The sequence below is a fragment of the Puma concolor genome, chromosome C2 (assembly GCF_028749965.1).
Source record: "Puma concolor isolate L17-30 chromosome C2, mPumCon1.1.hap2, whole genome shotgun sequence".
In the NCBI taxonomy this organism is placed as follows: domain Eukaryota; kingdom Metazoa; phylum Chordata; class Mammalia; order Carnivora; family Felidae; genus Puma; species Puma concolor.
Window position 1 is genome coordinate 147,643,832 of NC_141675.1, and position 25,889 is coordinate 147,669,720.

A 25,889-nucleotide genomic window follows, 5' to 3' on the forward strand; every position below is an offset into this window, starting at 1 on the left:
AGGCCTTGAGCCCCGAGACCCACAGACACACTTGGATGACTTTACAGAAATCAGTCGGCTGGTCTCTCCGAGGGCTCTGACTAGCTCCGGATGCGCCCCCTCCCAGCACCGCGGACATGGCCAACCAGACCAACGCCTCCACCCTGTACGACAGCTACGAATACTACTTGGACTACGTGGACCTCATTCCCGTGGATGAGAGGAAGCTGAAAGCCAACAAATGTGAGTCCTCGACTGGGGGAGCCAGCCAGGCAGAGGCTGGGGGTTGGCCCGAAAGACTTTCTCTGGCCACTTCCTACTCCCAACAGATGTCACAGATGAGCCCAAACACGACCCTAACCCTAACCCTCAGAGATATAAGTAAACGGGAGCAGAATCTTATCTGTCATCTTCTGTAAGAGGTTTGGAACTAACCTCCTAAGAAACTAGGATGATTTGGGAGCAGAATATGCTTTTATTTTTTTAATTTTTTATTTTTAATGTTTACTTAGTTTTGACAGAGAGAGAGAGAGAGACAGTGAGAGCAGGAGAGAAGGAGAGAGAGGGAGGAAGACACAGAATGCCCAAGCAGGCTCCAGGCTCTGAGCTGTCAGCCCAGAGCCCGATGCGGGGCTCGAACCCATGAACCGTGATCACGACCTGAGCTGAAGTTGGATACTTAACCAACTGAGCCACCCAGGCGCCCCTAGAATATGTTTTCTTTTTTTTTTTTTTTAAGTTTATTTATTTATTTTGAGAGAGAGACAGAGCACAAGCAGGGAGGGGCAGAGAAAGAGAAAGAGAGAGCGAATCCCAAGCAGGCTCCATCTGTGATGTTAGCTCAGAGCCTGACTTGGGGCTCAGTCTCACAAACCGTGAGATCGTGACCTGAGCCAAAATCCAGAGTCTGATGCTTGACCAAGTGAGCCACCCAGGCACCCCAGAATATGCTTTTAAGACAGACTTTTTTTTTGTTAGAGTGTGATTTGCCAGGGTTCCTGTAAGCTAGGTGAAATTTCTTCAAATTGCAGATTTCGCATTTTCTCTCACTCTATGCAGATTTGGGGGAGGTTACTGTGTCCACCCCTAAGATATATGATTTACTGGTTTCCATGAAAACACCAATTGATTGGGGCGCCCGGGTGGCTCAGTCAGTTAAGCGACTGACTTCTGCTCAGGTCGTGATCTCGCAGTTCGTCAGTTCAAGCCCTGCGTCGGGCTCTGCGCGGACAGCTCGGAGCCTGGAGCCTGCTTCCGATTCTGTGTCTCCCTCTCTCTCTGCCCCTCCCCTGCTCGCGCTCTATCTCTCTGTCTCTCAAAAATAAATAAATGTGAAAAAAATTTTTTAAATACCAACTGATTTTACTCTTCATGGTCTCAGGAAGGACCACCAGAGCAAACCAACATGCTTTTTTTGCTCCTCTCTCTCCCAGTCTCTATCCCTTGGGTAAGTTGGTGCTTTGTGAACAATCTTCTCTGATTATTCCAGCTACTCGGTCAAGATAACAAGTTAGCTGAGGGAATGAGCACGAAAAAGCAAAGCAAACCAAAAACAGTCTCAGGGCTCTGCCATCCTCAAGTCTCGGGCTCCTTGGCTCTTTCTTTATTTTATTTTTATTTTTATTTTTGAGACAGAGAGAGACAGAGCATGAGCAGGGGAGGGGCAGAGAGAGAGGGAGACAGAATCGGAAGCAGGCTCCGGGCTCTGGGCTGTCAGCACAGAGCCCAACGCGGGGCTCAAACTCACGGACTATGAGATCATGACCCGAGCCGAAGTCGGACGCCTAGCCCCTCCTTGGCTATTTCATGCCCTATGATCACATAATCTGTCAAGAAGTAAGTGCAGTCACTAGAAGGAACACGATGCTTTTCCTATGAAAAGCAAGATCACTTGTTCACGCATCAGCTCAAAACTGAAATCCATTTGGATGTTATCGGTAATAAAAGGTAGCAGATCCCCGGCAGAGCCCTTGGAGAAAGTTGTCTAGAATGTCTTGTTAGGAAGTGTACCTGTTTCCATTTTCATTTACAGCCTCCAGGAGTCCGGGTACCCATCCACGTTTGCTGCGTCCCCAGCCTGGTAGCAAAGCTTTTGCGGGGGACGATAGGTTTGGTGTGTGTTTCCTGATGCGGGGTATATACTCACGAATCAAAAAGCAGATTTTTGCACAGACAGCTCACAGTCCCAGGGAGAAAGTGGCAGGGTTGAAATAGAAGCCCACTGATATGTATGGTCAGAAGTTCAGACCTTCAGGATACATATTGGTCTGGACAAAATGTAAATCTGTATTCGGGAAGGTTGTTTTTAAATTCACACGAATTAGGGGCGCTGGGGTGGCTCAGTCAGTTAGGCGTCAGACTCTTGATTTAGGCTCTGGTCACGATCTCAGTGGTTTGTGAGATCGAGCCCCTCAACTCTGCACTGGGCCTGGAGCCTGGAGAGATTCTCTCTCTCTCCCTCTCTGCTCCTCCCCCACTCCTTAGGATGTGCACACACACGTGTGCTCTCTTTCTCTCTCTCAAAAAATTTTTTAACCTGAATTAAATGAAATGCTGTTAGCTTCAGACACCCCCATCCTTTTGTACAGCAGACATCCCGCTTGGTCACCACCTGGGCTCCAAAGCTCTCTCCCCTGCTCTGAGTGGGAGCCCTCTTTGCTTATCCAAAGTCTTCGAACCTACAGTCTCAACCTCCTGCCCTGTGTAATGACCCATGAACAACGTCCATTTCTGGAGGAAGTGGTTGATGTTCTCTAAGCTGTGTGTGAGGTCTTAAAAGAAATACTTTTTCTTGCACACATGAGCTAGAGATAAAAAGTTCATAGCCTGCTGGGCAGACAAATGAGGAAACTCCTTCCTGGGGCGCCTGGGTGGCTCAGTCAGTTGAGTGTCCGACTTTGGCTCAGGTCATGATCTCACAGTTTGTGAATTCAAGCCCCCCATTGGGCTCCTTGCTGACAGTGCAGAGCCTGCCTGGGATACTCTCTCTCTTCCTCTCTCTCTCTTTCTGCCCCTCCCTCACTTGTTCTCTACCTCTCTCTCTCTCTCTCTCTCTCTCAAAATAATAAATAAATAAACTTTTAAAAAAGCAATGCCTTCCCAAACTCCCAAATGCAATATAGACCATCTCAGTGAGGAAACTGTCCCAGGGGGAGGCCAGTCACTGGGTCCCCCAGACAGCCTAGAGGTCAGGAGTCTTTGACACCCACGGAGAGAGGTACTCCTGGCTTCCTTGATTTCTGTTTGTATCTCAGCCTTCATGTGTCCTCTGAATTTAATCTCCACCTTCTCTGGAAAAGGAGTTTGAGGCTAGACAAAAATACTCTCCCAGGGTGTTTCTGTCCTGGATGGGTAGTTGTCTAGCTTGTGTTTGGGGACCAGCCAGGAGGCAGTGACACACGGATCAGAGGCCGGGCGCGTGGAGCCCTGCGCCACCTGGCACGAGTTCACATCTGAGCTCTGCCACTTTCTAGCTCTGTGACTTGGGGCAAACAAGTTACTAAGGCCAGGCCAGATTCAAGAGGAGGGAACTAGAACCTATCTTGCAGTGAGAAAAGTGTTGAAAACTCAAAGCAGCCTTCCACCCACCACAAACAAGAAAAAGCATGGCAGGCGGCAAAATAAAACAGGAAGGGTAGCCAGGGAGAGGTGGGGCCCTAAGAGGAACCGGGCGGTTGGCAAAGGCCCCCCAAGGATGTCCTGTGAGCAGGTGAGAGACCAAGCCCTGAAGCGGTCTCTGGGAGGAGCCTTCCAGGCCACAGGAACTCCGAAGACAAAGGCTCTGAGGCAGGGGGATATCTGGTGTGTTCCAGGAACGAAAAGCGATGGCAGTGACTATTCCCTTGTATTTTGCAAACTACCTGGGAAATACCCTTTTTGCCCCTTGAAACGGAAGCCATTTTCTTATTTCATAAGTCAACACAACCCATCAATCAACAAGAAAAAAAAAAAAAACAATAGAAATATGGGCAAATGATACGAGAGCACAGTTAACAGAAGAGGAAACTCAAAGGGCCGAGGAACGTGAGAAAACGCTCACCTTCACAAGGACTCAGGGAGCGCCCTGGGAAGGACACTGAGGTTCCATTTCACACTCACTCAATGCACAAACATGGAAACACTGATACTCAGTGTGTCGGGGTAGGAAGTGGAGAAATTTGTATTGCCACACGTGGATGATGACCTTAACATTCTAATATCCTTTTTTTAAAAAAAAAATTTTTTTAACGCTTATTTATTTTTGAGACAGAGAGAGACAGAGCATGAACGGGGAGGGTCAGAGAGAGGGAGACACAGAATCCGAAACAGGCTCCAGGCTGTGAGCTGTCAGCACAGAGCCCGACGCGGGGCTCGAACTCATGGACCGCGAGATCATGACCTGAGCCGAAGTCGGACGCTCAACCGACTGAGCCACCCAGGCACCCCTTTTAATATCCTTTTTTAAAAAAAGGATCTGGAGGAAATACTCTGTGTATTTCTATGAATTTGGAACATTTTATAATTCAAACTTTTCAAGAACGTTTATCTATTCTGAGAGAAAGAGAGAGGGCACACGTGCCTGGGTGGGGGAGGAGCGGAGAGAGAGAGAGAGAGAGAGAGAGGCAGAGAGAGAATCCCCAGCAGGCTCCGTGCTGTCAGTGCAGAGCCCGACGAGGGACTCCATCCCGTGACCATGAGATCGTGACCTGAGCTGAGATCAAGAATCGGATGCTTAACTGACCGAGTCACCCGGGTGCCCCTCGAATTTCTAAAATGTAAGTCGTAAAGGTTAATATGCTCATCGTAAAAGACTCAGACAGTGAATTACTGCACTTTACCATTCAGAAAAACAAAAATCAGCGTTAGCATTTTGGTGCCTGGCCGCCTTCGGGTTTTTCTGTCTTCAAAACACAGAATGTGCCTGCACGCACATATACACACATGCCGTCTGTGATAACTCCTGAGGGGAAACTGAGACCTGCCTTGAGTGACCTCTCTCCTCCCCGGGCCTGTGACTACCAGGCAGAGCCCAGCGGGCAGCAAGGGGCCACCCTCTCCAGTGGATGGACGAGCGCGGCTGGGAAGGACAAGGACCCTGAGCCTGCTGGGAGGCTGGGGACAACAACCCCACGCTCTGGGCAGTTTGGCAGGATTTTAAACATTTCGCTCATGTTGACAAGGACCCTCTTATTTTTTTTTTTTTAATTTTTTTTTTCAACGTTTATTTATTTTTGGGACAGAGAGAGACAGAGCATGAACGGGCGAGGGGCAGAGAGAGAGGGAGACACAGAATCAGAAACAGGCTCCAGGCTCTGAGCCATCAGCCCAGAGCCTGACGCGGGGCTCGAACTCACGGACCGCGAGATCGTGACCTGGCTGAAGTCGGACGCTTAACCGACTGCGCCACCCAGGCGCCCCAAGGACCCTCTTTTTTATATTATTACCAATTGAGGGGAAACGTGCACAACACAAAAGTGACCATTTAAGCCATTTTAAGGGCACAGTTTGGCGGCAGTAAGTGCCTTCACATCATGCCACCACCCATCTCCGGAACTTTTTCCATCTTCCCCAAGCTGAACTCAGTACCCGTTACACACCAGCTCCCCCTTTCCCTCTGCCCGCCCCCCCCCCCCCCACCGCCTCCGATAACCACCTTCCTGCTCTCTGTCCCTATGAATCTGACTGTTCTGACCATCTGCCACGGACTGAGTCCGGGGTCCCACCCCACCAAACTCACGTGAAACGTGAATCCCCAGTGGGATAACATTCGGAGGTGGGGCCTTTGGGAGGTGATGAGGGTTAGACCAAGTCATCAAGCCGGGGGCCCACCGTGGAATTCGTACCTTTTTGAGAAGAAACAAGAGTGCTTGTTCTCTCTCCCTCGTTCACGTGAGGACATAAGCAGGAAGCGAGCTCTCGCCTGGAACGGAACCCACCAACACCCTGATCTTGGACTTCCGGCCCCTAGAACCGTGAGAGAATAAATGCCCGTGATTTAAACCACCCAGGGTATGTGATTTGTTACAGCAGCCTGAACGGAGGAAGACAGTACGTCACCGAAGGGGAATCATACGCTGTTTGCCCTTTTGTGTGGCTCATGTCACGGAGTCTTCAATCTGACAAGGACCCTCTTGGGAGGCAGGCCCCTTGGCCAGTTTACAGAGCTTTCTGTGGCAGAAAGAAATGTACGGCAGGTAGCTAAGACTACAAAAACAACCCGGAGGTTGATAGTCTCCTGACACCAGAGATGTAAACTCCCACGGCATGGCGATCGTATCAGTCAGCGTTCTCCAGAAAAACAGAACCAATAGGAGGTACGTCGATGCGGATAAGAGGAGGCTGGTTATAGGGACTGGCTCATGCAGTTAGGGAGGCTGACGAGTCCCACCATCTGCCTCCTGGAAGCCTGGGAACCCAGGAAAGCCGGCGGTGATTGAGAACTACAGGAGCTGATGGTTCGAGTCCTGGAGTCCAAAGGCCCAAGAACCAGTGTCCAGAGGCAGGAGAAAATAGATGGCCCAGTGCAAGGAGACAGCGCAAGAATTTGCCCTTCCTTTGCCTTTTTGTTCCATTTGAGCCCCCAACGGCTCGGCCGATGCCCACCCACACTGGTGAGGGCAGATCTCCTTACTCAGCCTACCGAATCGATGCTAATCTTTTCTAGAAACACCCTCACGGACACATCCAAAAATCGTGTCTTACCAGCTGTCTGGGCATCCCTTCGCCTAGTCAAGCTGATGCACGAAATTAACCATCACGGAGCGTAAACCAAGAGGGTCACCAGATGAGGACTGGGAGTGCGTGGTGTGGAGTCAGAACAGTCACCACAGCAGGACGTTGCAGAGACCTGGTCACAGGGGTGATGGATGTGCACAGGTGAACCGGCCCGGGAGTCCCGCGCGGGGTGTCCACTCGTTACTTGGTCAAAATGCCGTCACGTGTCCCCACGGCCCCTCAGCGGAGCCTGGGGGAACTTCTCCTCCTCCAGCTTCTTTCCACCGGCTTCCTCATCCGTGTCTGAAACACACACGGATCTGCATCCCCGCTGCCCTCTTGGACCATCGGCCAAAAGTCCCTCTCTCTCACCTCCGGTTGCCAAACTTCTCAAACTCGTGAGCACTTTCCCCTTCTCTGGTTCCTGGCATCCACTGTCATCCGAAACAGCTGCTTCGGAAAAGTCACCCTGCTCACTCGCCTCCTTCCTCCCCCTGGTTTCTGTGTCTCTCCAGCTCCACTGTCATCTCTCTCAACCTTTTTCCTTCTTTCCCTAGTTTCACTCTCCTTAGGTTGGCACAGGACTGTCACATGGATGCATCTTGGGGAACTGAGGCACATCAGATGGTCATCTTAACTCCCCTCTTCTCCCTCCAGTCCCACAGACAGGAACAATGCTGCCACTACCCCCAGATCATAGGGAAATCAGAAAAAGGCTCCTACTCTGGGGACACAGTTAATCACACCTATCCAGGTGGAATTCCTTGAGCAGTGCACAACCTGTGCAACTCTCCATGGTGTTACTGTGTAGGAGGGACTCCAGGCACAACCATGTGCCCATTGCACTGTTCCCTGCCCCTGCCCTCTCAGATAAGTCTAAGCTCCCCATTTTGTCTTAGTAGTCCTCTGAAACTCGGTGCTGTCCATTCTGTGCTTCATTCATCTCAACTAGCCCCACTTCCACACCATACTAGAAACACACCATTCCTGACCCACCTTCTTGCTTTTGCTCGCGATTAACTCAACAACCAAATTTTGCAACTATCCGTGACAGGCCAGGCGTTGCACCGAGAGTTGGAGGCACAAATGCAAAAAGACCAAGTCCCCGTCCTTGATATTTTACAAGAATGATTTTATTTTGTGGCCACTATTATCTGTTTTATGGTGGTGTATTTCCAAGTAGGTTATGGACATCAGGGCATCCCTCCACCGGATTTAGGGAAATCGTAACAGGAAAGAACGTAACACGATACCCAGACATTTCAATAATTATGTCTTAGTGTCCTCCAACAGTCTACCTTCATCGTCCCACATTTCCCTAAAAGGTGCTTATAAGCTACTTTGTTCCATGTTGATGTACTGGATCTGGTGACATCTCTTTGGTCTATCTTGGTCTAGAACTTTTTGTAGAAGACACTGACTCGAGGGAGGAATCAAGCAGGTCGCTCTTTCCATCCTCGACTGTTTAGTGAGGTGGCCGCTACTGATCATGAATATGCTGCTATTTGATGGACGGTGTTGTGCTGGAGAACGTGCAGAAGTGGCCAGCAGAGCACAGAGAAGGACACCCTTGGGGAGAAGTAAGACGTAAGGAAGGCTTCACAGGGAAGGTGGGCTGAGCTGAGTCAGAAGACCCAGGGGGACTTTGCCCGTCTGATCCACAGGGGCCGGTCCGGCAGGGCGGGGTTGGGGGTGGGAGCAGAACAGTTATACTCCTGCTTAGGCCAGAGGTGCTTTGGGGAAGAGTGATGGAGGATGTGCTCCGGACCACGCGGGGGTTGGGTTCTTGCAGGTCAGTCTCAGAAGATTCCTGGGAGCTGTGGGGAGTCATTCAAAACCGTAAGCAGAGGGGTGCCTGGGTGGCTCAGTTGGTTAAGTGCTGACTCTTGATTTCTGCTCAGGTCGTTGATCTCACGGTCCATGAGTTTGAGCCCCACGAAGGGCTCTATGCTGACAGCGTGGAGCCCTGCTTGGGATCCTCTCTCTCCCTCTCTCTGCCCCTCCCCTGCTCTCTCTCTCTCTCTCTCAAAATAAATAAACACTAAAAAAAAATTAATAAAATTGTAAGCAGAGAAGAGACAAGGTCCAATTTGCTGGCTAAAAATATCCCTCTGGCGAATATATAAATTGGAGGCTTGGGTGGGAGGAAGGTGATACACAGGCAGGAAACAGCCATATGCTGGGAAAGATCTGGAAGCATAACATTGGAAAGATCTCTACCCTTAGGAGGTGACAGTCTAGGAAGGAGGGGCCTGCCTAAATAAATGAGCGTGCTATGGTATCCCAGACGTGGGAATAAAAGTATGTGGGGGTCTCGGGGCCCAGAGGAGCCAAGTGATTTGCTCAAGGTCACCTAGTAAAATATTTGCAGAGCTGGGACTTAAATTCCAGGCTCTGATCCCTTAGGACTCGTCCCAGGACACTTGACACGATTAGTGGGCAGATTCCCACCAGACTGTTCCAGCGGAGCAGGAACCCTTCCCTGTCTTGCTCCCCACCCCCAGTTCCCAGACAGTGCCTGGCACATCTCAGGCACACGAGAAGTCTCTGCAGAATGAACAGATCAACTGCTGTGAGGTACGCAGCTCTTGTACATACTGGTCATTTTCATGATGCGTACCTGTGTCAGTTATCAGTTTACTGTAATTCCGTGATCAACGATGGAATTCCTTAACAGTGAGCCGGAGTGAAGCTTTCGCAGGAGGGGGCCCTGGCAGGGGCGCAGCAGGATGGCCGTGCTGGGGCTGGGAGGTCGGCAGTGAGGGTGTGAGGACGCGCAGGGCCAACAGCCCCGGTCACTGGCCCAGAACGTGGTCCCGCTGAGATCCTGCAGCCTCGCGGTGGCAAGAACCTCTCAGCGGCCATCTTGACGGAAAAACCAACGCCCCGGGGCAATCTGGGGCCGGTGGGTCAGGGGAAGAGTCGCAAGCCCAGATGCGGGGGACCCCACTATGGTTGTTGGTCATCTGGGTTGTCTATGGTTCATCCAGCAGCTCCAAACCAGTTAGGTCTGGCTAAACCAGCCAACATCTCTGCTATCCGGTAACCAAACTACATGCCCAGGGAGGTCTGAACCTCTCTCAAGTATGTCCTTCCTTGGGGTTATGGGCTGGACTGGGTCCCCCCGGCCTCCCCCACCAAATTCCTATGTTGAAGTCCTAACCTCCCGTACTTAAGAATGTGACTGTAGGGGCGCCTGGCTGGCTCAGCTGGTTAAGCGTCCAACTTCGGCTCAGGTCATGATCTCATTGTTCATGGATTTGAGCCCCGTGTCGGGCTCTGTGCTGACAGCTCAGAGTCTGAAGCCTGCTTCAGATTCTGTGTCTCCCTCTCTCTGCCCCTCCCCTGCTCATGATTCATCTCTCTCTCTCTCTCTCTCTCTCTCTCTCTCTCTCAAACATAAATAAACATTAAACATTTTTTTAAAAGAATGTGACTATATTTGGAGATGGGGCCTTTAAAGTGAGAAAATAAGTTTCTGTTCCTTAAGCCACTGTCTTAGTCTGTCTGTTCAGGCTAATATAACAAAACACCTCAGACCGGGTGGCCTACAAACCAGAAACATCTATTTCTCATGGTTCCGCAGGCTGGGAAGTCCAACACGAAGGCACCAGCATGGTCACATTGGGGTGAGGGGCCCCTTCCTGGTTCATAGCTGGCATCTTCTTGCCGGGTCCTCACATGATGGAAGGGGTGAGGCAATCTGTCCGGAGCCTTCTTTATACAGGCACTAACCTCATTCATGGGGGCTCCGCCCTTATGACTCAAGCACCTCCCAGAGGCCCCACCATCAAATACCATCCCCTGGGGCATGAAGGTTTGACGTAGGAGTTTAAGGGAACACAAGCATTCCGACCTGTAGCACAGCCTGAGCAAACGCACCTGGGTCCCCCCTCCCTCCCTCCTCAGCCCCAGCACACCTTGTAGAGTCTCCTCATATCTTACATTCTTTAATCCTTCTGAATAATTTTTCATATTAGACTTCCCGTTTCACCTGCTGTGTGATTTCTACCTCCTGACTGGGCCTGGCCTGTCACAATGTCCTTCCAGTCGCAGTGTCTTTTTTCTCCCGCATCTGCATAAACGCACCCATCACGGAAAGAGCAAGTTCATGGCGTGTAGTCAGAATGTTGCTCTCATCTTTCTCTGACCGCTCGTGCAAACCTACTTAGTGGTGCTGGCTCTTTCCCTGGAGTAGGTCTCATGCTCACTCTTTTTTGTTGTTGTTTTGTTTTTCTGTTTTTTTTTTAATTTTTGAGAATGAGAGAGAGAGACAGAGACAGAGACAGAGACAGAGCTTGAGTGGGGGAGGGGCAGAGAGAGAGGGAGACCCAGAATCCGAAGCAGGCTCCGGGCTCCGAGCTTTCGGCACAGAGCCCGACGCGGGGCTTGAACTCAGGAACCGTGAGATCGTGACCTGAGCGGAAGTCGGACGCTTAACCGACTGAGCGCCCCTTACTCTCAAATTTTAAAAAATGTGTCTATCAGGGCACCTGGGTGGCTCGCTTGGTTGACTTCCGCTCAGGCCAGGATCTCGGGGTTCGTGAGTTCCAGCCCAGCATCGGGCTCTCTGCTGTCAGTGCAGGGCTGCTTCAGATCCTCCGTCCCCCTCTCTCTGCCCCTCCCCGGCTCGTTGTCATTCTCGCTCTCTCTCAAAATGAATAAACAAACTTAAACCAAAAAATCTCTACCGGCCAGTCTGGTTACCCGAGCAAATGTCTAAGCCGATGAAATCAGTTTCAAAAATACTTAAAACCAAACCGCCTTCAAACTTCATTCAAAGCGAGAACTTCCTCTTTCCCTGGCTTGGGGGCAGGAGCGCTTCCTCCTTCTTTCCTCAGCAAGCTCCTCTCCCCCAGCCACCTGCCCCATCCTGTTTGGCGACACATCTTTGCTGGAGGCCAGGGGGTTTGCCAGTGAGGCGGCTCGGATTCTGATTCGGACGGCAGCCGGTCAGCACAACAGACACACCCGCACAGGCGGCCCTGGAGGGTGAGGAGGACATCGATGCACGTCAGCCGTGTCCACAAAGGGGGGCCCGCTACTTGGCTCGGGGACTCTGCTCCTGTCGATTTCGCCGCCCCTCCTCATACCAGCCCGTGTGACGGGTGTCCTTTGTGCATTCCCTGGGGTGACGGTCACCAGCCCCATGACCTGAGGGTGGGGAAGCGATTCTCCTCGGTAGCCGTCATTACTTTTTGGCCGGACTCTTGCACTGGCCTCCCCACTGGCCTCCCCGCCCTCCAGCTTGACTAGCACTGATCCAGGCGGGGGCGTCCTTGATGCAAGCTGCCTCCTCTCCTGGCGGCGGCTTTGCAAGAGATCTCCCACCACAGGCAGTGCTCTCTCTTGCTGGCCTCGTAGGACGATCCCCGGGACCCTGTGCTCTGAGGCCAACTTCCGCCTGGACCCGCTCTGTGAGAGGCCCGACTCCCCTCCAGGCTGTGCCCATGCACGTGACCCTTTGGGCCAGCTCTGGGCTGGCACTCAGCCCGCACCCTCCCCTGAGGCCCTCAGGGACACAGCTTTGCCCCTCAACGGCCGGAGGCTGGCTCCTTCCACTCTGCTGACACTGATGGCCCAGTCTCTTGCTTTTAAGATGTTCTCGAGCACACATCATCAGACTCCAGTCCACTGTGTCCCACTAACTGCAAAGGACACGTGCAGAGTGCCCTTGGGCGGCCTCTTCACAGTTCCACTGGAGGGCAGGGCACCGGCTGCCCTCCTAGACAGAGTGAGGGCTGTGGGGGACCATCTACCATCTCTAAAGGAAATCCCTCGGAGGTAAGCAAACCCAAGCCAGATTTCAAGTAGTCAATGCCTATTTTAGTCTACTCAGGCAGCTATAACAAAGTTTCACAGACTGCGGAGCTTCAACAGATATTCATTTCTCACCGTGCTGGAGGCTGGGAGTCCAAGGTCAAGGTGGCAGAAGAGTCACTGTCTGGTGAGGACGTCCTTTCTTGCTGTTGGGCTCACATGGCCTTTCCTTGGTGCATGTGAATGGAGAGGGGCTGGGGGAGAGGAGGAGGAGGAAATGGGAGAGAGAGAGGGAGAGAGAGAGAGAGAGAGAGAGGAGGGAGAGAGTGGGGGAGGGAGGGGGGAAGTGGGAGAGAGAGAGGGAAAGAGAGAGAGAAAGAGGGAGGAAGAGGGAGAGAGAGATTCTTCCTTTTATTATAAGGACACTAATCCCACCATGGTGTCCCACCCTCATGATCTCCTCTAAACCTAATCACCGGTCAAAGGCCTCACCTCCGACTACCACCAGTCTGGAGATCAGGGCTTCCGCATCGGGAGGTGGGGGGACACATTCGATCCATAGCACCGCCTTTCTACAGAGTCCACTGTGAACATCCCGTCTCCCCTGTAGATTTCAGGGAGGATCTGGCTGTGTCTGCTCTTTCATACTTTGCCCTTATTGACTTCACAATATGTTGTTTTCCTGTGTTGTAAAATATTCTTTCACAAAGTTTTGTAAATAACTGCACGACGTTCTAAAAATGTGCGGTTTTGAACACGGAGAGTGGTTCCAGGATTTTGCTATTACAAGCAGTGGACTTGGGAAGAAAAAAAAACTTCTTCCCCTGTTGTGTGTCCACAGTATTTGAATTCAAAGAAGTTCACTTAAAAAAAAAATCCCCAAAATGCAAAAGTAGAAATCTCCATCACCTGCACGCTGTGCCGCTGCTATGATGATGTCACTCTTGTGATCTGTAATGGTCAGCAGAAGGCGGTGTCAGGGTGTCTCAGGGAGGCTCTGTTGACCTGGCTTTGAAGGTGGGGCAAGGTAAGCGTGAGTCCGGGCGAGGAAGGACAGAGGTCACACCACAGAGAGCAGGCGAGCCTCTTTGCTGACAAATGCACCTTTCTCTCCTCGCCAGTTCCTCTGGGCTGGATCTCCAACCCAGTCAAACACAGATCAGAAAGCTTCACTTGTGCAGAGGTTCACATCAAAGACAGAAAGATGCTAGGACTGGAGCCAGGAGCCAGGGATGCTTTAAGGTGAGACAAAGGCAAAGCTTCTGGAAGATCGCCTGGGGCAGCCGCTTGAACCGTGGAAGGCTGAGTTTCACTCCTGTGCCAAGTAGGGAAGGAGGCGACACAGGAGGGAAAATACCTAATAAGCAGGAGGGATTTTAAGACTCTTGTGTTCATGCCCATATACTGGAGTTTATTCCATCATGGATGGACAGATCATTGGAAATACCTAGGGATATATATATATATATATATATATATATATATATATATATATATATATATATGGCAAATTCAGTGCTGACTTGAGGAATCTAGGTTCCTCTTTCCCAGGGTTAGCTTGAAATCTGGTGTGATTTTGTTACAGGGACTTCACAAGGATTTTCACCCCTGTGATTTTACAGATGTGACTTCTGTTTCGGGGAAAGGTTAAGAATCTCTCCAATGCTGTCAGAAAGGTGGGGCATGCAAATCTGTTTCCTGGGCCTCTGCCTGAATTAATTATATGTTTGCTTTTCTATCTGTCCCCTTTTCAGAGGCTAAGCTTAGGAGAAAACCAGTCCCATATAGCAACCTCACAGCGACCACACACATTATTCTAATGCGATGAATCTCCAGATACCGCTCTAATGCTCCCTTGCACGGAGCAGCAAGATGGATTGACTTCCCTTGGGTAGGGTCTGGCTTTCACGCTGTGTTATTTACTTCTTGGGTCCATATGTCTTCTTCCTTTAATTATGGCTTAGGAAAAAATTTGTCATAGCCTGTATGGACTTCCACTGATGCGCCAGCTCTGGCACCTTCGATAATCAGGCAGCCTGTTCACCTGTTGCCCCGTCAGCTGGGAGAGGAAGAACAGAAACAGGCCACCAACCGATCTCTTGTGAACGCAAGGCAGAGAGCTCAGGGAAAAGACTGAGCAAACAACTTACATAGAACTCTCTTCTGGCATTCGGAGCAATCAATTTCATGTTGCAACTTTCACTGAGACTTCTAAATCTTCTTCAAATGGTCAGTCCTATGGGCATGATATAAGCAGTGAAAGTGATTTTTAGGGGTGCCTGGGTGGCTTGGTCGATTAAGCATCCGACTTCGGCTCAGGTCATGATCTCAGAGTTTGTGAGTTCAAGCCCCACAGTGGGTTCTGTGCTGACAGCTCCGAGCCCGGAGCCTGCTTCAGATCCTGTGTCTCCCTCTCCCTCTGCCCCTTCCCTGCGCACACTCTGTGTGTCTCTCTCTTTCAAAAATAAACATTAAACATTTTTTAAAAAGTGATTTTTAAACAGAGATATGAGATTGTTCTCGTAACGATTTTCCCATCAAGGTAGCCCCAACTGAAGGCGCTACACTTGAATGATACTATTATTGTTCAAAAACTGCTGGGACTCTTCTTTTGGAACTGACTTTGGTAGTGACAGTATATTCTATGGAACGTCCACAGTGAAACTATGTATATCTTTCGAGGGTGGATTTGCTTTTGGGAAATAGTTAGGAATCACCCATAAACTAATCAGGTGAATGGATCGAGCTGACTGATACCACCTGGGTGTTGAAAAGGAAATATGATTTTACAAAGTAGCAAAACCGGTGTGTGTGTGTATGTGTGTGTGTGTGTGTGTGTGTGTGTGTGTGTGTGTCCTTGATGGTAATTCCAAAAGAATAATTTAGAGTGTTTATGAATGTTTGATAAATGTTTATAAATGTTTAATCAAGACATGTATTTTATTTTATTTTATTTTTTTAATGTTTATTATTGAGAGACAGAGAGACACAGAGTGTGAGCAGGGCAGGGGTAGAAAGAGGGGGAGACACAGAATCTGAAGTAGGCTCTAGGCTCTGAGCTGTCAGCACAGAGCCCAACGTGGGGCTTGAACTCACAAACTGCGAGATCATGACCTGAGCTGAAGTCGGTTGCTCAACCCACTGAGCCACCCAGGTGCCCCAAGACATGTATTTTAGAAAAATTTATATGACTCTATGATAGAGAGAGGATGATTATTTTGAACGTCAGCATTCATTTGGATTTGTAAGTTTTGATATGCTCGTTTAAAAAGCTGGCTCCTTCTCCTGACTCAATAAGGAAAACTGGTTATAATTAACGGAGTACCGGACAAAGCTGAGGTTAATTTCTCTTTCACCTAAAAGTCTGCAGGACAGCGTGGTGGGTCTGGTCCATGAGATCCTCAGAAAGCAGCTTCCTTCCAGCTCATTGCTCTGCCATCCCCCGGACATGTCCCTCATCATCACATCCATGTTCTGGCCAGCAAAACGGAGTAAGGAAATGCAAAGGGATACAAGGTCATGAGAAATCTATTAGTCTCTGCAGGAGGATTCCTAGTAACTCCCTACTCACAGCTCATTGGCCAGAACCTTGTCACATGACCACATCTAGCTGAAAGGGCATCTGGGAAATGTAGTCTTTATCCCAGGCAGCAAAAGGTAGGGCTTCTAGGACTATGAAAGCACCTGAGAGCAAACATTAGGATTGACAACTAGCAGTCTATACATCACAATTACCTTTACTGGTATCCACTTGATTTTAGTGGAGCTTGAATCACAGAGATATCACTTGCCACACTACCCTCTTAACAGAAATAATAATTTTAGTTCTATTTACCTATCATTTCAAAACCATTAAACAAGGAACTGTGCTATGTGCATTACATACACATGGTATATTATTTAATTCACCTAACAGTCTACATAACACACACTAACATCCCCCTTTAACAGATGAGAAGACAGATTTAGAGATGTAAAAATCCCAGACTGCCTGAGACCCCATGGTTAGAAAATGGCCAAGTCAGATTTTGAATTCAAAACTACCCACTTCCAGAGCTCAGGCCCTTAACCCCATTGTTTTTCCAAAGAAGGGAAAGATCTTGGAGTTAATCTCTTACCAGGACTCTGGGACCCAAATGTTAGTAGTGTTTGAAGGAATGTTAAAGCTGAGGTTTAGCAGTTAACAAAATCTAACGAGACTGAGGTGCCTGCTATGAGTAGGAAGTACTTGGATCAGAATAAGCGGTCAGCTCCAAGGTGGGATGAGAAATTCCCCAGTGTGATGCCCCACCATGCCATCAGAGCCTCTTCTTGTCAGTTAATTGTGGATACCTAAGTCCCCTCATTCTGCCAGTGTGGTGGAAGGAAGAAAGGAAGGGAGAGAGGGAGGGAGAGAGAGAGAGAGAAAGAAAGAGAAAGAAAGAAAGAAAGAAAGAAAGAAAGAAAGAAAGAAAGAAAGAAAGAAAGAAAAGAAAGAAAAAGAAAGAAAGAAAAGAAAGAAAAGAAAGAAAGAAAGAAAAGAAAGAAAGAAAGAAAAGAAAGAAAAAGAAAGAAAGAAAGAAAAGAAAGAAAGAAAAGAAAGAAAAGAAAGAAAAAGAAAGAAAGAAAAGAAAGAAAGAAAAGAAAGAAAAAGAAAGAAAGAAAGAAAGAAAGAAAGAAAGAAAGAAAGGAAGGAAGAAAGAAAGGCAGGAAGGAGGGAAGGAAGGAAGGGACAGGGAGAGGAGAAAAAGGAAGTAAATGAGGGAAGGGGAGAAAAAGGGAAGGGAAAGAGAAGGGAAGTTTTCCACGGCTGGACCAGTATTGTTGTCAAGCCGGCCTGGTGCTCCTTGTTGTAAAAACAAGCTCAATGATGTTTAAACAATTCCAACACTGGGGAATGACAGCTCTTGTCCGGGAACAACATGTTCTGTCCGAGCACTAAGGCTGAACCTTCAGCAGGAAGAGGAACAAGAACTCTATTTTTCTGGCCACACTTTTCAACAGGACCGTAACGAAAGAGAATTTAGTACAGGAAGTGGCGAGTAGCTACTGATCGCCTTTTTGGTCTGAAAAAAATTCCAATTTCACTTCTCTGAAGATACTGTGCTCTGTGAAAGGCGTCGCTTCATTTTCTGCCCAGTATGTGGGAATAATGACCAAGGGCCAAGCAGACAAGTGTGAGCCCAGGAGAAGGGGAGGCGGGTGGGGGTGGGTCTCAGCTGCCAAACTTCGGAAGCTGTTTTCTTAGAGGCACCGACGGCACTAATATAGGCGCTGAAGATCTCCAGCCTTACGTTCTCTTTATGAAGGAGAAAGAGCAGTGGGGTCTGCCTAAATCTAAAACAACCCTGGGGCGCCTGGGTGGCTCAGTCGGTTGAGCATCTGACTCGGCTCAGGTCATGATCTTGCGGTTTGTGAGTTTGAGCCCCGCGTCGGGGTCTGTGCTGACAGCTCAGAGCCTGGAGCCTGCTTCGGATTCTGTGTCTCCTTCTCTCTCTGCCCATCCCCCGTTTGTGCTCCGTCTCTCAAAAATAAATAAATAAATGTAAAAAAAATAATAATAATATAAAATAAAACACCCTTACGGAATAAACCCCAAACTTCTGAAAGCATTTATACTGTCATACTTTGCGGTAGTTATAAAATAAATGTTGACTGGCCAGTGGGGCTGAAGCAGGTGTTACAGAATAATGTGCGGTGAGCAGTCACGGAATGCTGAGAAACTCAGAGGCTCCTCCCAAAAGTCCTTCAGTTTAGGACAGACAGTAACAACCTCGCTCCCGAGTTCCCAGGAGCCCACACACCTCCTTAGCGGGGTCGGCGCTCAGGGGCACCACCGTCAGTTTCTCAGCTCAAGGACAGACAGGAGAGAGGATGTGGGAGCCTGGGGGGTCTTTGCTGTCCTGGCCTTTCTGGAGCATGAAGGCCAAGCTACTGATGCCTTGTTACAAGGCAGTGGGAGCTCGATTCCTTTGGCAAATATGGCATCTTTTCCTTGGGACTGATTTTTTTGATGCTGTTAAGGTCCAAGATCAACAGGCCTTCAGTTTCTCCTTCTACCTGTCTTGGGCCGTGGAGAGGACAGGGGACACCCCTTACTCCAGGTACCATTATTTACCCCTGGGGCCTCTACTTCCATATTCATGGAGGTGATGCACAAATCTCTAATACCCCATTATTCGTTCGTTCGTTCATTCATTCATTCAGTTTGTTCATTTCCTCATTTGTTTACCCATTCATAAACATCTTTTTGTTTAACAGAATACAACATGGAGCAGGCGGGTGTATCATCGGAAGTACTACTGGAGTTCAGAGGAGCGCGTTGGGGGAGGGGCGAGCAGGACAGAGGCGGCCGCTGATGTGGTTTGAAGCGTTGGGGTTCAGAGTCAACGGCCAAGAAAGAATTCTTTAGATGTCTTGGGTGCAAAAAGGGTGTTTTATTTATTTTGAGAGAGAGAAAAGGTGTGAGTGGGGAAGGGGCAGAGAGAGAGAATCCCAGGCTCCGTGCTGCCAGCTCAGAGCCCAACGCGGGTCTCGATGCCACAAACTGAACCGTGAGATTATGACCTGAGCCGAGATCCAGGGTCGGACGCTTAACCTACTGGGCCACCCACGTGCCCCACAAAAGGGTGGTTTTATTTGACCACGGGGCCAGGGCTTTGGGGCAGAAAGAGCTGCAGTGGGGTTGTGGCGAGTGACTGATTATATACCCTCAGGTTGGGAGGGCGTTAGGGATAACGTAAGTCTCTAAGGTATTTTGGAAACAAGGTTTTCAGGACCTTGAGGCGTTAGCTGTTGTTAGGAAAAGGTCATTACTGTTTAGTAGAAACTCAGTCCTGGGACCCTTCAGATGTATATCAGGGGGCCATAAGCTTGGAGTATGATTGCCAACATACATCTTGGGGGGGGTGGGGGTGGGAGTTGAGATAAAAGAAGTTTCCAAAGGAATTTTTCTATGTGAAAGGACACTTACAGGATCTTGGGGGTCAGGATAATGTTAAGCTAAGGTTACCTTCTGCCTCTTAGCGAAGGGTCATCATCCAGGCAACTGAGTTCTGAGAGGAAGGTCAGTCTGTCTGCCTCAAGGACTTATCAATGGGCTGTAGGCAGTAAGGGAATTTAGCTTTTCTTTTGCCTTAGTTTCCCACATCAGCAGCGATTTCCAGTGTGCTAGCTTGGTCCCGTCTGAATCCTCATCAGCCCCTGGCAGAGCCTGGCTTGAGTAGGTGCTTTCCCCTGAAAGAAAGGGGCCAGGGAGGCCCGAGGGAAAAACTCTGCCTTGCCCGCCACAGGAGCACTGCAGCACCACAATCTAGACTCCGAAGGGGTCTCTGAAGCGGCCTCTAACGGAGCGGTCCCCACAGTCCCCTGCGGCCCTCACAGCAGAGGGGAGGTTGGCTGTCACATGAGTGGCCCACGGCCACTGCTTCTCCCTCTGAGGGAGAAAGGGAAGGAGGGGAACAGCAGCAGTAACTGAAAAAGCAAATCCACGGGGTGCCACCCACCTTCATTCACTGCTTTTCCCTCAACGGTCACCCTAACAGACCTTGAAGCTAGTTGCTCTGGGAAAAGGCCGCTTCCCTGTCGGCCTGTTCCTTCCCAAGGTTCTTGTCAGTGGAAAAACCTTCCCGGTGGTCACTGCTGAGAGGCTGGAAGACGAGAGAATGCCAACACTCGGGGCCCTATTTCCACGCTGCTCAGGGGCCCTCACGTCCCCTTGCCGTGGGCTTCTGGTGGTGTCACAGTGACGTTGAGATGCACTCTCCCTCCCGCAGATCTGATTGTCATTGCCTTCTGGGTGAGCCTGGCATTTTTCGTCATGCTTCTCTTCCTCATCCTGCTCTACATGTCCTGGTCAGGGTCCTCGCAGGTGAGGTGAGTAAGGGTGGGGGGGGGGGGGGCGGCACGTGTACAGGTAAGTCACGTGGCTAAACAGCGAGCAGCCGCACGTCCACGCAGCGGAATGTTATGTGGCCACAAAAAGGAATAAATCACCGATTCCTTCTGCAACACGCATGAACTTCAGAGTCACTGTCCTGAGGGATAGAAGCTAGACACAAAAGGGCCGGTATTGTATGACTGATTCCATTGCTATGAAACATCTAGAATATTCTAAAGCAGATTGTGTTGATGGTTGTATAACTGGGAATATACTGAAGATCTGGAGTTTTAGGTTTTAAATAGGTGAACTTTACTGTATGTATCTCAATGAAGTTGTTAGAGAAAATAGAGCCTAAATGACCCCACATGCCAGTTAGGTCTTGCCAAACAACTCATCAGGAAAATGGGACCCAAACTTAGGCATCTATGACCACCATGTGCTAATGAATACCTACTATGTGCCTTAGGGGTTAAATTCGGTAAAATCTAGGAGCTCCAAGAATTAGCTAGTAATTAACCTAGCTCGTTACACATTTTTTTGAAAATGTTTATTTATATTTGAGAGCGAGCAAGGGAGTGAGCGGGGGAGGGGCAGAGAGAGGGAGACAGAGGATCCAAAGCCAGCTCTGTGCTGACAGCAGGGAGCCCCAACGTGCGGCTCGAACTCACGAACGGTGAGATCATGACTGAGCTGAAATCGGACGCTCAACAGACTGAGCCGCACAGGCGACCCTAGCTCATTAGATGCTAATTCCTGTGCTAGACAACTGGCTTACCACATCCAATTTCCTCTTCTGGCTTAATCTGCCCCCACGGCTACTGCGGTCTAAAATGACTGTCCTAACAAGGGACCCTATAAAAAGGGACTGCCTGTCTCTGCCTTAGCTGATGGGACCAGGGCTGCCCAAACTCCCCTGAAACGTGGGGCCAGGTAGCAGAGCGATCCCGGGCGAAGACTGGGGCCGGACACCATCATGGGCCAGGCAGTCTTGGGGAGTGGAGACCGGGAGCCGGCACAGGATGCTGGCAGCAGACAGATGAGCAGAGCTGCTCTGAGAGGAGGGGGCAGGGAGCGGGAAGGCCCTGAAAGACGAGAGGGCAGCCTCGCCACCTGGGGGCGTCCCGCCGCTGGCTCAGGGAGGACCTGCCCATCTGTGCACGCCTGGACCAGCTTCAAGGGGGCTCCGTCTCCCTCCTCCACCCTGCCCTGCCCGGGGTGACTCACCAAGTCACTTCCGGTTCCCTATGGTCACAGGGGGGAGAGGCCGGGCCAGCTTCTGAGCAAATGCAGACCTCCGTCCTTTTCTTCCAGTTTTTACCACTCACGTGAAATTTGGGCAGATTTATAGCCCCAAGAGGTACCTGGGGGATAAATGAATGAAACGAGCTTTCTGAGGTGGCTCGTGGCCAGCCCTGTGCCAGGGACGGTTTGCAAGAGAAAGCTTCCCGGCCCAGTGGGCACACAGGCGGCCGAGGCTGAGGGGTCCCGGGTGCCTTCAGTGCTGCAATTTTACAGGGCAAATGGATGATGCTGTTCCCCGGCACCAGAGAAAGCACCCTCCAGACACTGTAACAGGCAGGGAGGGCTCAGGGAAGCCACCTGGGTCTTCAGTAAGATCTGGGAGACAGACGTAGGGTTGCTCCCTGAGGAGGTGCTCTTTCACGCCTCAAAAAAAAAAAAAAGTCTGCCGGCATCATGTGAAAGGAGGGCTCTGCTCCTTCAGGCCCCCTCTCTGAGCCTCCACATTCATGTCAGGATTGCAACTAGTTGAAACTAGTTCTCCAGCCACGCATCACCTCACGTCACCCTGATGACACCTAAGAGGCGATCACGGTCCCCCGTCACTGATGAGACGGAGGGCCGGCGGGACGGGGCGGGCCGGCTCACGTCAGGCGGCCGTGCCCACTGCCCCTGGCGCTCAGGAGAGGCATCCAGAGAGCAGATTCCTGGCTAAGATGTAAGTTGGCTGGAGGCACAGGTACCTGAGCTCTACACTCAAACCTGTGGACGGACGGAAGGCCAGCCTGCCTGCTCCCTGTCGTGAACGGAAACAAGAGAGACGTGACCTCGGAGAGAACTAGTCAACGTAGGGTCTGGGTCACCGCCAAGCACTGCCTGTCCTCTTCCATTTCTGCACAGGGGTGACCTTTGTGAGGCGGGTGACCCGCCCCCAGGGTCTGCTCCCCTGGCCGAGGTGCCCTTGCCCCGCGTGCCTTCTCTACGGGCTTTGGGCCGGCAGCGGGGTGTAACAGGAAAGCATCCAGTAAGTTCTCTCACCAGCTTTGATGCCTGCCTCCCATCTGCTCTGTCCACAGGAACAACGCCCAGCACCATCCAACACGCCCCTGGAGTCGCGGCCTCAACCTCCCGCTCTGCGTCCGGAGGCACCCCACAGGCTCCCCCGGGCTCGGGCAAGGAGCCAGGCAGCAGAGCATCCCGCCCTGAGCGGCGGCTGCGGCCGGGAGCCCCTCCGCCCTGCCCCACCTGCCCCGCAGACCCACCCTGCTCTCTTCTGGGAGCCGGGTCACGATGGGGACCCCCCACAGCAGCAGCTGACAACAGGGACGAGGAGGGGGGACCCCTTCCGGGAGACAGAACCTCTCAACTGTAGCCTGGACACCAGCAAACGCCTGGTGAACTCAAACCAACCCGGACACACAAGTGCCTTCGAAAAGCCTGCTTATGTGTAGCAGGAAGCGTGACTGGGTCAAGATACGCTGTACAAGGGGGCACCGGCATGCATCATCCAGGGCCTGCAGCAGCCCAGCTAGCACGGGGAAGTAGCCCCAGATGTTGTGGATTTTTAGTGCATTTCACCAGCATACTTACTCCTTATGCACTTTGGGAAGGGCAAAAATATAAAACACATATAAATTTAAAAAAAAATTTGCTTGCTCATCTTCACTGGGCCACTTTTTAGCTTCAACTACTAACTGCCGTAGTATTTAGCAGCTCTGAGTTCTTAGCTGATTGGAACCTTCTTCAGGGCACCCAGGGAGGGCCTGGGAAGTTCCTTCCCATCCCCCACTGACTCCCACTCTTTCCCAGACAGGGTGGTGCACACCTGCCAGGCCAGCTGACTGCAGTCACACTCCGGATCCGCCCCCCCCAGACCCTCCCCCCCCAGGCCTTTAAAAGACAAAGCCCAAGGGGAGGAGATCTGCATCAGAATGCTGCCACAGAAAGTCTTTGGGCTGGGAGGATGGGTCCCATCTGGGTGACTTTATGGGACCTCTGGTGTGAGCCCTCTGACAGACTCAGTCCTCCAGCGCCCGACAGCCTGGCCCTGGCAGGGAGACGGCGCCCAAGTACAAAGCCCATACAGCCCACTGCCGCCGAGGCGGGCTGACGGTTAATTCCCCAAGTTGATGGCAGACTCGGCCTCGCCTTACTCGGGGGTGGTGGGCTAGAAAGGGAGACGAGGGAGAGGAGGCTCACGAGCTCCAGAGACGCAGAAAAGGGGCGAGAAAGAACACGGGGCTCTTCTAACTTGAACCTAAAAGCAGGATTCTGACATGGGAATGTTCTCAGAAAACGCTGTTGCGAGTGTTGTGTCAGGGGGCGGGGGGATGGGCAGAGGGGAGGGTCCACCCCCTGCTTTCTAGACAATGAGCCCATACGTGGTAAAGGGACTGGAGGCAGACAGGTGTCACTCATATCTTGGTTAAAACGTGAGGTCGTCAAGAATAACCGGGGGCCACGGCGTGCGGGAGGGACGCGGGCACACGCCGAGCTCCAAGCGCCCAGGCTCCACAACCCCACTGGGTTTGCCAGCCGCTGTGCCAATTGCTATAGGAAGGTTAAGAGTCAGGTGCTGACCCTCTACGACGCAGGCTGCTGTGAAATGAAACGGCCTATTGCCATCCATAAGCAAAACACAAAAGCGTAACAAAAATAGACATTTATTAACAAGTTATAGAATCCCAAATCCTCCCTTTGAAACAGTTAAAAAAAAAAAAATACAGGCTTTCTTCCCAAGACAGAGATCAAATCGCTTTTATACTGTAAGGATTTAGCATAATACCCTTTTATTTACTAAAATAATTAACACTCAAAAAGTTGTACACATCTGTGTAAGACTTCACCGGAAAGAAAAGCTGAAGCACCTCTTCTCGTGCTCCTTTATCTGACGCCTTCTATTCTTGGACCCTTTAGCTTTAATACCCACAAATCCCTTCAGTGCTCAGAAGCGTTACCTCAACTTGAGGTATTTTCTTTGAAGAGCACTGAAGCCAAGAGGAAGGGTCCTCCCAGTGTGAACACTGAATGGGCCTGTGGGCCGGAAGCACCCAGGCCTGCTTCGGCTTTGACCGCTTTGTGCGCGCAGTCCCCGGAGCTTATCATTCATCGTTGAGTTAAACAAAGCCAACTTCGCCTGTCAGGAAACGGAGTTAATGTTGACGGAACTTGTCATTATACGTGCTTTCCACGGAAACCCTCGACTCAACTAACCTTCTAGAACCTGGTGCCAGAAGGCACCGGAGGGCAGGGCATCAAGCGTTGGGGACCAAGGCGGCGATGTCCTTGCAGAGCATGACAACAGCCTCCTCGTCACCCTTTGGTGCGTCCTCTGTGGCGTCACGGATCATCTGGATGTGGGTTAGGAGGGTGTCTGGCCGCTGAGCCCCCAGCCAGACGTCCTTAATGTACAGAGATACCAGGAACACTGCGGTGGCTGAGGAAGAGGGCAACAAGGCCATCAGGACACAAAGCTACTCCTCTGGAAAACAAGTCACCCCACCCACACGCCTGGGGACATGGGAGCTTTGCTCGGTACCCAAGTAAACGGTGCCACATGCCTCTGGCAACAGGTGAGCAGGTGTTCAAAACAAATTAATTTTGCTTAAATTTGGGGTTAATCTTTTTTCTTTAAAAAAAATTCATCTTTCTATTTGATCAATGTGTGTGGAACGTGAAAAAAAGTTACTACAAGCCAAGTTTCTTCTTGGTCCTGACCACCCGTGCTGAGAACCAGAACCGTGGTTTGAGAAGAGGTTCCCAGGATCCCTTCACACCATTTCGTCAATAGCATGGGCCAGAGGACAGGGTTTCCCAGGCACAGACTCAACTCCCTGACAGCATCCAGATGAGAGAAGAGGTCACTCCCAGGGTGAGTTCACCTGCCTCGGCTGCTGGCCCATCTCTCTTTCCTGGTCCCCTTACATCCCTCTGTGAAAGGAACAACCCTCTCAGATGGAGGAGGCCACGTGCACATGGTCAGCCTCCCTCTGTTCTCCTTACAGCCTTTTAAGCCTTTGCTGCTGGTTCATTCATTCATTCCTGCACTTAATCCCTCACTAAGCACCTGCTAAGTGCCAAGCACATAAACTGTGTGCATATTTTCGTGCTTGTGCACATATATGCAAATCCATACACACACACACACACACACACACACGCATCTGTACCCACGCATCCATCCGCACTGCTGTGAAGCGTAATCTTCACTTGAGTAATGGCTGAAATGTAGCAAAGCCGCTGCTGTGCAGCGGTTCTGAGGGGCACTCGCTTCTCCACTGCAAACACAATCATCACTGGCACTTGACCAGAGAGCAGAGGCTTCCTCCCTGCCCGCTCACGGCCCCATGGCAAACTG

General features: G+C 50.7%; 2 protein-coding genes across 4 annotated transcripts in view; one reads left to right on the top strand and one right to left on the bottom strand.

Annotated features, from left to right (window-relative positions):
• MRAP (melanocortin 2 receptor accessory protein) lies at positions 1-22,872 on the top strand. Its single transcript, XM_025913290.2, has 3 exons — positions 1-222; positions 20,187-20,286; positions 22,609-22,872. The coding sequence occupies exons 1-3, from the start codon at positions 117-119 to the stop codon at positions 22,736-22,738; spliced, it is 336 nt and encodes a 111-aa protein (XP_025769075.2). The 5' UTR covers positions 1-116; the 3' UTR covers positions 22,739-22,872.
• URB1 (URB1 ribosome biogenesis factor) overlaps positions 15,438-25,889 on the bottom strand; it is an 82,173-nt gene continuing 71,721 nt past the window's right edge. Inside the window, exons 39-41 of one of the 3 annotated variants that reach the window (XR_015240418.1) lie at positions 24,746-24,968; positions 21,518-21,654; positions 15,438-15,906 (exon numbers count right to left, since the gene is read on the bottom strand). Coding sequence is in view for 2 of the 3 variants with exons in the window: in XM_086675853.1 (XP_086531979.1) it covers positions 24,787-24,968 (182 nt within the window). In the remaining variant the exon portion in view is untranslated. Of the gene's footprint in view, positions 15,907-21,516; positions 21,655-24,179; positions 24,969-25,889 lie in introns of those variants that run through there. The other 2 variants (XM_086675853.1, XM_086675852.1) reach the window with 2 other exon arrangements.

Bases quoted from the DNA above. Each gene is read 5' to 3' on its own strand.
- MRAP (XM_025913290.2), top strand. From the start codon at position 117: ATGGCCAACCAGACCAACGCCTCCACCCTGTACGACAGCTACGAATAC. The intron at 223-20,186 runs GTGAGTCCTCGA...TCCCTCCCGCAG, and splicing joins GAAGCTGAAAGCCAACAAAT to ATCTGATTGTCATTGCCTTC. The intron at 20,287-22,608 runs GTGAGTAAGGGT...CTCTGTCCACAG, and splicing joins TCAGGGTCCTCGCAGGTGAG to GAACAACGCCCAGCACCATC.